Raw genomic sequence first — 12605 nt, forward strand, 5'->3', positions numbered from 1 at the left:
ACCAAGACCATTCAAGATGTAGAGGGTCCGATCGTCATCAGAAATGGGGTGATCAATGATTGCTAGTTCATCAGCAATTACTTTCACGGCTTGGAGGAATTCAGTGACAGACCGAGTGCCACGGGTACTTAGGGTTAAGTCTTCCTTAAGTTGCATTGCACGTGTTCGAGATTTTCCCGCATAGAGACGAGTGAGAGCTGTCCAGGCCTCATGAGAGGTTTTGCAAGATGCAAGAAGTGGAGTAATTGTTGTGGAGGTTGAAGCGAGAATGGCATGAAGAAGTAATTTATCTTGGCGAATCCAGTGGGAGTTCGCTGCTTTTGAAGAGGCGGACTGGGTTGCATCAATGGCAGGACATTGATTCTTGCCGGTGACAAAGTCGATCAAATCATAACCTATGAGCAGTGCTTCGAATTGAGCTCTCCATTGAGGGAAGGTTGCAGGGGTGAGTTTTTCATTTATGATAGTGGCAGCATTGATAGTGATGATAGGATTATCTGAGGGTGAACCAACAATGGCAGCCATGGGAAGAAAAGAAATTCTCGTTAGAGTGCTGGCTCTCTTGATACCATAAAGAGAATTTACACTGCAATGAATAAATTTTGACACACTGTCATTGCTATTGATAGTAAGTTTTTATACAGACTTGACTCAGCTATATTAGGAATTTACAAGCCTACATTATAGTGCATTTAAATACAAACGTTACACAATTTCAAAACAGAGTTTTTAATGCAAGATCAGAACAGATCCTAGAATCACGTCTAGCACAATTCTTGGCTCCTAATTCCAGCTGCTCTTAGCTTTTGGTTGGCACCAGAATATTCTTTGCATCTTCCTTGATACTCTGATACCAAAGTTATGTATCAAGATCAAGAAAACAATAATAATGTAAAGAAAGAATTGAAAGAATGAATCTTGGAGCTTTATTCGAACCAAGAATGAGGAATTATTTGAGGTAATTCCAACCTCCATAATCTACCTTCAAGCTAATCAACACCTTCACAATTTCTCCCTCTCTCTGTATATTTATATCAACATAAATACAAAGGACGGTCCCAAAGAAAAAGACCTCAACGCATCATATTGCTAATGAAGAATACCCTCAACGCTCCGTATAACTTACAAAACACTTATAGAAATTACAAAACACCCTGTTTCATTTACACTACACTTACCCTTACAATATTCAAAATGACGCGTTTCACTAATTCTAAACTTTTCGTTTTGTCTTCAGCTTCCCAACTGTCATTTCCTTCCCAAGTCCTTATCACATCCATGACACACGCATTATCCAAATGATATAATTTTGTTTTTGATAGTATCCAAATGGCATGATTTGATTTGTAATATTTAAATTTTAAAATTTATTTTCAAAGTTAAATTATGCTATGTAGATGGTGTGTGGTGTAAAGCTTTTCATATAAAGTAATTCTTTTTAACATAGTTGATGGGGAAAGTTTCCACGTCAGCCGTGAGCTAGGTGTGTTAAAATTAAGACTTCTAAATAGATTTTTGAAAGTCCAGTTTGTTTGGTGTTTGAATGAGAAAGTTTCAAAAAGGGGGAAATCATTAAATGTGAGATACATGCTCCATTGAAACCCTATTGTTCTTTCGTTTTCCATACAAATTACTGGACTTAGCAAAGAAGTGAAACCTAAAGAGAATCGTTGTATGACGTTAACGCCGTTAACAAAGTTACAACTAAGTTTTAGACATGGTAACAACTTAACCTTCGGATTTTATTTGTTATATATGTCATTCGTCTATTTAAAGAGTAGTACTTTATGTACTTACAGTTTTACTTATAAGAAATGTATAAGACTAATTTTATCAATTTTCTTTTAAAGTTATTTTAAATTTTATAATTTCTAGCATATTAATAATTGACATATAGAGAAATATGTTTTTTTATAAATTTTTCTCAAGTACAATTATATTTCTCTTATTTAAAAATCGAACAATGCTACTCTGTCGCCTAATGAGTGTGCCCCTAGTGCATTTGCACTTTTTCACTTACAAATATTTTTTAAATATTTTAAAAAATATACCAATTTATTAATAATTAATTTTTTAACCATTAAAAAAAATACACGTGGCAAAACACAGAGCATAATAACATTTTCTTTAAGGAAAAAGCTAGGGATCCTACTGGGGGTTCCTCTGTAACTGTTTTTTTTTTTTTATATTTTTTTGCTTAGTAATTAACAAAAAATTTTTTAAAATTATTTTAAAATTTTTTAAAATATTAAAAAAAAAAAAATAATAAAATAATAATAAAATGACCATAACGGGCCCAGCGGGTTCCCCTAGCGGTGGGTGTAGACCCACCCTTTCCTTAAAAACCGGCGCAGAAAGGTGGTAGGCACACCGGAGGAGAGCCGGTCCCGGGTACTTAGGTTTCTCCTTGCAGCATTCGTACTCTTTCCAAGTTTTCAACTGAACCTCTGAAGCATGGGCATTTTGCTTTCCCTCTTCTTCGTTTCTATCTTTCTTTCTCTCTTCCTGTTATTTAAACTCGTCACCTCAGATGGTAACTGCTCAAAATCCTTCTCCCTATCTCAAATTTTTTTTTTCGTGTGCGCATTTATAAATTTAAATTGGCTGTTGAAGACCGGTGTCCTGTGCTCTCTATGTAGTTTAATTAGTGGGTTTTTGTTTTTAATTATTTATCGGCAGGGGATTTCACTTTGATGTCAAAAAGACATGCGAAGCGCGAAGAAATTGAAGACAAGGTAACCGTCATGAATTTTGAGTGTATAATCAAATATTTTAATGCTCGCGCTGTTTTATTGTTTCTATTTCTGAATTAAAACATTTAGTCTATCCATTACAATGTTGTTCTTCCAGGTTGTCTGGATTACTGGAGCTAGCCGCGGAATCGGTATGTGATATAAGGGTTTTATATTGTGAATCAATGTCCAATATATTTGATCTTTCTTGAATTTATGCTCCTTCAAAGAGCATTAAAGGTTTTAATACGTCAAAGTTGTAACCTTCCTGATTATAGTTATGTACAAACTCATTGCATTTCTTACTGCCTTTAAAAGCATTTATGTGAGGTCGGGTTCGTGGTAGGTTATGGATATACATCCATGGATGTTTTGAAATTTTCATCAGCTGCCCTTGTCATTGTTATAACGATCACTGTTTTGTCACTACAATCATGGTGACAACAATCCGGATATCAGGTGTCATGATGAAAATTGTCTTAATAATCAGATAGCCACATTTTCTACCGTTTTTTTATATTTTAACAATGAAACAGTATTCTTTTCTGATTGGAACCTTTATGTGCCAGTAAATTCCTGATTTTGCTGGCTAGGATGGGAGGATATTAATGTTTCCCTGCCTTTTGGCCCATATTATGCTTTATTTTACACTCCTGAAAATTCAAACTCAAGTTTTGTGTTGAAAGAAGGGTAATACTTTGGGCCTTTCTGTGTTTCTGCAACTTTGAATTTTGAGAAGTGTTTTCCGTATTCGATGTTGGATCGCACTACTCTATGAGTTGATGAAACTACACTGTGAGAAGTGATACTATGGGCATGCCATCTATCTTTATGCCCGGAAGAGATTAGTTGACAACGTGAAAAAGATGGGTGCCTCAACTGTTGGTCCCATTAATCATTTACCTTGATGGTATCTTTAGAAAATTTTCTCTGTCTCCTCGTTACTGCAAAACTACTATACATGGAGGCATTAAAGGTGGCAATTCTAGCTTTTGTATCTCGTCTACTACTTCATTATGGGAGAGGAGTTGATTGCAAAGCAGAAAAGTATTAACCATCGATGAAGGAAATAATACTGATTAGGCCTGCAACTTGACCAAACTAGACTAGGTTTGGGCCCGTCCCGACCTGACACCCAAGGCAACACGAAAACCCGACCCGACCCGAGTCGGGTCAACCCGTTTGATATCGACCAATCTCCAGAAATGTCTTTTGAAGCCCCTCCGAACCCAAAACCTATGCATGGGTTTCTTCTTCAATTGCTATAAATTCTCTCAAAGCCTCCAAATCATTCTCTGCGCTGCCTACTCCAGACTACTAGGGTTTCAAAAGCAAGGGTGAGAAGGAACTTAGACACAGAATCACCATGAGGGCCAAGGTAGAATTTGATTGTAGTCTTATTGCCATATGATATTTGTCGGACCCTACCATTTGCTCGATCTAAAAACTTAAAAATGGACGTTTTTTAATTTTCCTTATCTCGTACTGGGGTTTGCTCTTTGGTTTCACAGTGAAAGAAGAAGCGCATGAGGAAGTTGAAGAGGAAGCGCTGAAAGAAGAGGCAGAGATCCAAGTAGTTCTCTTACCAATAAATCGACATTGTTTTGTGTCTAATCGGTTTCTGATTAGAGAGTCGTAGTGTTTTCCATTTTTATGTTTGGATTTAATATCTGAAAGGTTGGAGTTTGTGCTGTTGAATGAGTTTTTCCCTTTCGCTCTCCGTCGAATTTGTCCAAGTCTACAGTGCATTGAAGAAAATAGGGCCCAACGTTGCAACAAAATTACGCCTCCGACCTTGCGAGCTTGGCTTACTGTAGAACCTATCGCGTAGCCGCAGTGCAGGCAGGGCACGAACTTCGCCGGTGACAACGACTTAGGTGATAACATAGAGAAATGGGGAGTGATGACAGCTATGGTTTGAGATTTGGGGATGGATGGCATAAGGTTTGTGATCGTCGGATCGAAACCGACAGTTAGCGGGTTTGACCTACGAGTTAGTTCGACCCACTTTTATTGGTCGGGTCGGGTCGGTTCGTACAGACGGCTCGGGTCAACACCTTTTTTGCATAGGCCTAATACCGATATCCACATTTATAGCTGGTGGGGCTTCTATCCCTGTTAAGATAATTGTTTCATTAGGGTTTTAAATGGGTGGTAATTTATTTAAGATATGAGATGCATTAATAAAAAGCATGGGCAATGGGGATGGTTTCTACTTATGTTATCTGCACTTGAGCTTGAAGAAAGGTGGTTGTGTTGAGCAAGTTGCATCTAACCTGAAAATGTAAACTAACTTAAGTTAGTATGTGGTATATCTAAGTAGTGCATGTCAATGGACAGCGACACTGCCCATTATTGTTCATTATTCTTTCCTTATTCAACGCTTTCCTTATTTCTCTAGTTAATATTTGACAGATTGTAACTTCCATGTATAGGGCTAGAATTAGGCGCATACTGATTTATTTCCATGTATAGAATTGCTTTGTACAGATTATATAAAATAAAGAATCCTCAAGGCCAATTGATTCGGCCATTCATACAGTTTTTCACCTTATTTTGACATGGCATCAAGAGCCAGGTTGATTTTTTTTTCTTCTTCTTCTCGGTTTCGTGCCTGCGTGGGTTTCTCGGTTTAGTGTGTCGGCATTTTCTGAGACCGATCCTACACCTCTACATGCTGATAATACGAGTGCCTACAAGAAACTAAACTAGCAGTTATTTCTCTTCGTATCATTAGGAGTTTGTGGGGCGGTTTGCAAGTGGGATGGCATTATTTACCTTCCAACGGAGCATCCGGGGGCATATTACTTATGTGGGATAAAAGAGTGGTGGAAAATATGGAAGATTTCATGGGAGATTATGTGGTGGCATGCTCGTTTAAGAACGCCATGGATGGCTATCAGTGGGCTTTTGCAGGCGTCTATGGGCCTAATCTTGATCGGTCTCGTAGGCTACTATGGGATGAGTTGGCAGGTATTAACAGTATATGGGACTTACCTTGGTGTATTGGAGGTGATTTTAACGTCACCCGTTTCCCGAGCGAGAGACTAGGTGGCTTGGGTTTCAACCCACCCATGGTAGAGTTTTCAAACTTAATTTCCGAACAGAATTTACAAGATATTCCTCTTGCAAGTGGTTCCTTCACTTGGTCTAGCAACCGAGATCTTCCATCTTGGTCAAGGATAGATAGATTTTTAATCTCTCCAGAATGGGAGGCACACTATCTGGATCTCATTCAGAAGAGACTATCCAGATTGTGTTCAGATCACTTCCCCATTCTTTTGAATTGTGGGGGCATTAGAAGAGGCCCAAGGTATTTCAAATTTGAGAACATGTAGTTGAAGTCAGAGGGTTTTCTGGACAGAATTAGACAATGGTGGTGTTCTTATCATTTTCATGGTAATGCTAGCTATAAGATGGCTTGTAAATTAAAGTCTTTGAAAAAGGACTTGAAGGAATGGAATATACAAGAGTTTGGTAATGTGGAAAGTCAGAAATCTGTTCTAATGGAGGAGCTTAAGGATTTGGAGGGTATGGAAGAGGAGATGGTTTTTACTGAAACTGAGCGGGCCCGCAAATCCCAAGTGATTGCGGACATTGAACGGCTATCTCTTTTGGAAGAAATATCGTGGTGTCAGAAATCACGAGCTTTATGGTTGAAGGAAGGGGATAGATGCACCAAGTTCTTTAAACAAGTGGCCAACTCACATAGGCGGAACAATGCTATAGATACTCTGTTGATAGATGGGGCGGTCTCATCCAACAATATCGAGATCTCAGACCACATTGTCAATTACTATGAGAATTTGTTTTCGGAACAATTTGAGTGGAGGCCGAGACTTGACGGGTTGGTGTTTGATATTCTTGACCCACAAGTTGCGGAGCCACTCGAAAGGCTGTTTGATGAGGTAGAGGTCAGGACGATGATCAAGGGTATGGCGAGTGATAAAGCCCCAGGTCCCGATGGCTTCTCCATGGCTTTTTTTCAGACGTGTTGGGGTGTGCTTAAAGATGATATCATGGAGGTTTTCCATGAATTTCATGGAAGTGGGCGGTTCGAGAAAAGCCTTGATGCTACTTTCTTAGCACTCATTCCTAAAAAGGCCGGTGCAGTAGAAGTGAAAGATTTTCGTCCCATTAGTTTGGTGGGTGGGCTATACAAAATTTTATCCAAAGTATTGGCGAACAGATGGAGAAAGGTGATGGAAGGCTTGATTTCGAAATCTCAAAATGCATTTGTTCAAGGTAGGCAAATCCTTGACTCTGTACTTATAGCTAACGAATGTTTGGAGAGTTGTATTAAATCGGGAGAGCCGGGACTCCTTTGTAAGCTAGACATGGAGAAAGCTTACGATCACGTCAATTGGAGTTTCTTAATTTATATGCTGGAGAGATGCGGCTTTGGCTCTAAATGGTGTTCCTGGATCCTTCATTGTATTTCCACGGCCTGTTTCTCTGTATTGATGAATGGTACATCCAAAGGTTTTTTTAAGAGCTCCCGAGGTTTGCGACAAGGAGACCCTCTTTCTCCTCTTCTCTTTATTTTTGTGATGGAAGTTTTCAGCAAGATGATTTCAGGAGTGGTAGCAGGAGGGTTCATATCAGGATTCTCAGTAGGGGAGGCAAGTTCAGGTTCACTTAACATTACCCACCTACTGTTTGGTGACGATATCCTAATCTTTTGTGAGGCCAGACATGAGCAAATCTGGGCTGTGAGAGCTCTTTTATTATGCTTTGAAGCAGTGTCAGACTTGAAGGTGAATTTGGCTAAATCAGAGGTAGTGCCAGTGGGACATGTATCCAATGTGGAGAGTCTGACATCCATCTTGGAGGGTAAGATAACTCAGTTGCCCATGAAAGATCTTTGCCTTCCGCTAGGTGCGGCGTTCAAATCGAAATCTATTTGGGATGATGTAATAGAAAAAATGGAGAGGAAACTAACTGTTTGGAAGAGGATGTACTTATCCAAAGGGGGCTGGGTGACTCTCATAAAAAGTACTTTGTCTAACTTACCAACATATTTCCTCTTATTATTTCCGCTCCCTGCTATGGTGGCTCATCGCATGGAGAAAATTCAACGTGATTTCCTTTTGGGATGGATCAAGGATGAGTTTAAATTTCACTTGGTGAAATGGGCCACAATTTGTTCCCCCATCAAAGAAGGAGGCTTGGGTATACGGAATTTGAGATCTTTCAATCAAGCCTTGCTTGGCAAATGGTTATGGAGATATCACCAAGAACGGGAGGCCTTGTGGCGAACCGTCATTGCTTTGAAGCACGGGGAATCATGGGGAGGGTGGTGTTCTAATGTGGTGCGTGGACCTCATGGAGTTGGGCTTTGGAAACATATCAGAAGAGGGTGGGACACCTATGCAGCACATACTTGCTTCAAAGTTGGCAACGGAGTTAAGGTAAAGTTTTGGCATGACTTATGGTGTGGTGATGTAACACCCCCTTCCCGTAGGATAGAGATATTACTAACCTTTAGAACATAATGCCCGGTAAAGAGATTCATATCCTGAAATACCTCATTTATTGAAATTCATCAAAATGTTAAAACTGAATTGAACATGTTTGTTTTGGAAACTGAATGAAATATAAAAGAACATAAACTAATCCTATGAATGTCATAAAAGAAATCTAATTCTTGTGATAATATCACTTATTCATTCCTAAGTCTTTGTAGTAGATCTATTCCTGGCTATCCAGCTCTTCATCATGATAGACATCATCTGCAAAAATTAGACATGGAAGAAAACAAGAAGACACACAAAAATAATGAGTTGAATACTCAGTAAGTAGTACATCATACCGTAAAATATAGTTTTTGCCTAACATATATTTCATTTCTATGATACTCTTCATAACATACATATAGTTTCATGGATTTCAATCAAACACGTAACATGACTTTCTGAAAGATTTTACATACATATATCATCACAGATTCACATAGCATACATTTTTGTTATCAACATAAGCGGAAGCATTTATAATCAAAACATGTAATTGTGAATGCATAATATCTTAGTTATCTTGTCTTAACATGAAGTGAAACACGCTTGTGTCCGTGTTTTCACTTATCTGGCATAACATGGAGTGAAACACGCTTGAGTCCGTGTGTAACACCCCGTTCCCGTAGGATAGAGATGTTATTAGCATTTATAACTTAGTGCCCGATAAAGAGATTCATATCCAGAAATACCTCATTTATTGAAATTCATCAAAACGTTAAAACTAGATTGAACATGATTGTTTTAACAAATAAACGTAAAATAAAAGAACACAAACTAATCCTATGAATGACATAAAAAGGAATCTAATTCTTGTGTGAATATCACTTATTCATTCCTAAGTCTTTGTACTAGATCTATTCCTGGCTATCCAACTCTGCATCATCATAGACATCATCTGCGAGAATTAGACATAGAAGAAAACAAGAAGACAAACAAACAAAATGAGTCGAATACTCAGTAAGTAGCACATCATACCGTAAAATATAATTTTTGTAACATACATTTCATTTCTATGAGACTCTTCAAAACATTCCTACAACTTCATAGATTACAATCAAACACGTAACATGACTTTCTGAAGGATTTTACATACGTATATCATTATAGACTCACATAGCAGATGTTTTAATCATTGACCAAAAGCGGAAGCATACATAATCGTGGCAAACATGTAATCGTGAATGCATAATCTCTTATTTATCTTGTCTTATCATGGAGTGAAACACGCTTGGGTTCGTGTTTCACCTAACTTGCATAACATGGAGTGAAACACGCTTGGGTCCGTGTTTCACCTAACTTGCATAACATGGAGTGAAACACGCTTGGGTCCGTGTTTCACCTAACTTGCATACACGCTTGGGTCATACCTAACTTGCATAACATGGAGTGAAACACGCTTGAGTCCGTGTTTCACTTAACTTGCATAACATGGAGTGAAACACGCTTGGGTCCGTGTTTCACTTAACTTGCATAACATGGAGTGAAACACGCTTGGGTCCGTGTTTCACTTAACTTATGGTTAACCACGCTTGAGTCCGTGGCACCGTAATATTTCTTAACTTCCTTAATGCATGAAAATTTATTAGGTTTTCATGAATATTTCTAACATAGCATATTCTTGTACATGGCATAGCATAACATGGCATAATATGTCATATTCTTGTACATATCATAGCATGGTATGTCATATTCTTGAACATGGTATAGCATGACATAGCATAACATGACACTTCCTTATACATGGCATAACATAACATGGTACTTTCTTATACATGGCATAACATAATATGATCTGAATATTTTATGACATTTCATGGCATACATAATCTAAGTACTACATGAACATGGCTCGCATAATATGGCTATTCTATTACATGGCATACTTACTTGAATTACTACATGAATATCTCATTGCTTTCATACGATTTTTAGTAACATTCAATTAATCAAACAAATTTATTCATTCAAGCATAATCTCATATTCCCTCAAGATCATGAAAGGAATCTAACATTGGCTTGTCTCTTAGCGTAGCGTAGATAACCATCATAAGCACATCATATTTTCATATATGACAATAATATTCACAATACGCATATATTTATATGATCATACTATTTACTACCTCAAGACATATCTAATAAAACAATAACAATAACAATAACAAAAACAATAATAATAATAATAATAATAATAATAATAATAATAATAATAATAATAAATCACACTTTTGGACTCGGGGTGTTACAATCTACCCCCCTTAGAAGAAATCTCGTCCTCGAGATGTAAAGTGTACTCAATACCCGATCTTTATAAAATATACTGGAAGAAATCCAAAAGAAAACTTGCAAAAGCAATTAAAAATCAACCAAGTTTCAAGTGCTTAAAAAAAATAAAATAAATAGCTTATAGGAATTATAGCTAAACGAGCATGTTCCAAAATGCCTATCAGCCGGTGTCGTTCTAACAACACCATCTATTCAATAAGCAAGTAATAATTCAATCATTCAATCAAGCAAAACAAGACAACAAACATCAACTTAATAGTAAATAACTTCTCTTGAACTTGAAGCTAGCCAGGAGTCATCCTAGGTATTTTCCATCCTAGAATCATTTTGTTTTTAAAAGTCTACAGAATCTCTCGACCTGGGCTCTGATACCAATTGTAACACCCCGTTCCCGTAGGATAGAGATGTTATTAGCATTTATAACTTAGTGCCCGATAAAGAGATTCATATCCAGAAATACCTCATTTATTGAAATTCATCAAAACGTTAAAACTAGATTGAACATGATTGTTTTAACAAATAAACGTAAAATAAAAGAACACAAACTAATCCTATGAATGACATAAAAAGGAATCTAATTCTTGTGTGAATATCACTTATTCATTCCTAAGTCTTTGTACTAGATCTATTCCTGGCCATCCAACTCTGCATCATCATAGACATCATCTGCGAGAATTAGACATAGAAGAAAACAAGAAGACAAACAAACAAAATGAGTCGAATACTCAGTAAGTAGCACATCATACCGTAAAATATAATTTTTGTAACATACATTTCATTTCTATGAGACTCTTCAAAACATACCTACAACTTCATAGATTACAATCAAACACGTAACATGACTTTCTGAAGGATTTTACATACGTATATCATTATAGACTCACATAGCAGATGTTTTAATCATTGACCAAAAGCGGAAGCATACATAATCGTGGCAAACATGTAATCGTGAATGCATAATATCTTATTTATCTTGTCTTATCATGGAGTGAAACACGCTTGGGTCCGTGTTTCACCTAACTTGCATAACATGGAGTGAAACACGCTTGGGTCCGTGTTTCACCTAACTTGCATAACATGGAGTGAAACACGCTTGGGTCCGTGTTTCACCTAACTTGCATAACATGGAGTGAAACACGCTTGGGTCCGTGTTTCACTTAACTTGCATAACATGATGTGAAACACGCTTGAGTCCGTGTTTCACTTAACTTGCATAACATGGAGTGAAACACGCTTGGGTCCGTGTTTCACTTAACTTGCATAACATGGAGTGAAACACGCTTGGGTCCGTGTTTCACTTAACTTATGGTTAACCACGCTTGAGTCCGTGGCACCGTAATATTTCTTAACTTCCTTAATGCATGAAAATTTATTAGGTTTTCATGAATATTTCTAACATAGCATATTCTTGTACATGGCATAGCATAACATGGCATAATATGTCATATTCTTGTACATATCATAGCATGGTATGTCATATTCTTGAACATGGTATAGCATGACATAGCATAACATGACACTTCCTTATACATGGCATAACATAACATGGTACTTTCTTATACATGGCATAACATAATATGATCTGAATATTTTATGACATTTCATGGCATACATAATCTAAGTACTACATGAACATGGCTCGCATAATATGGCTATTCTATTACATGGCATACTTACTTGAATTACTACATGAATATCTCATTGCTTTCATACGATTTTTAGTAACATTCAATTAATCAAACAAATTTATTCATTCAAGCATAATCTCATATTCCCTCAAGATCATGAAAGGAATCTAACATTGGCTTGTCTCTTAGCGTAGCGTAGATAACCATCATAAGCACATCATATTTTCATATATGACAATAATATTCACAATACGCATACATTTATATGATCATACTATTTACTACCTCAAGACATATCTAATAAAACAATAACAATAACAATAACAATAACAAAAACAATAATAATAATAATAATAATAATAATAATAATAATAATAATAATAATAATAATAATAATAAATCACACTTTTGGACTCGGGGTGTTACACCGTGTTTCACTTAAC

The 12605-nt window shown here is 37.0% G+C and overlaps 1 protein-coding gene across 2 annotated transcripts in view; it reads left to right on the plus strand.

Annotated features, from left to right (window-relative positions):
* The first annotated feature begins 2301 nt into the window (after positions 1-2301).
* The window catches only part of LOC109000542 (dehydrogenase/reductase SDR family member 7), a 30065-nt gene continuing 19761 nt past the window's right edge, over positions 2302-12605 (plus strand). Inside the window, exons 1-3 of one of the 2 annotated variants that reach the window (XR_001997736.2) lie at positions 2302-2533; positions 2680-2735; positions 2851-2884. Coding sequence is in view for 1 of the 2 variants with exons in the window: in XM_018977461.2 (XP_018833006.1) it covers positions 2455-2533; positions 2680-2735; positions 2851-2884 (169 nt within the window). In the remaining variant the exon portion in view is untranslated. The remainder of the gene's footprint in view (positions 2534-2679; positions 2736-2850; positions 2885-12605) is intronic. The other variant, XM_018977461.2, reaches the window with a different exon arrangement.

The sequence above is a fragment of the Juglans regia genome, chromosome 8 (genome assembly GCF_001411555.2).
Source record: "Juglans regia cultivar Chandler chromosome 8, Walnut 2.0, whole genome shotgun sequence".
Classification (NCBI taxonomy): Eukaryota; Viridiplantae; Streptophyta; class Magnoliopsida; order Fagales; family Juglandaceae; genus Juglans; species Juglans regia.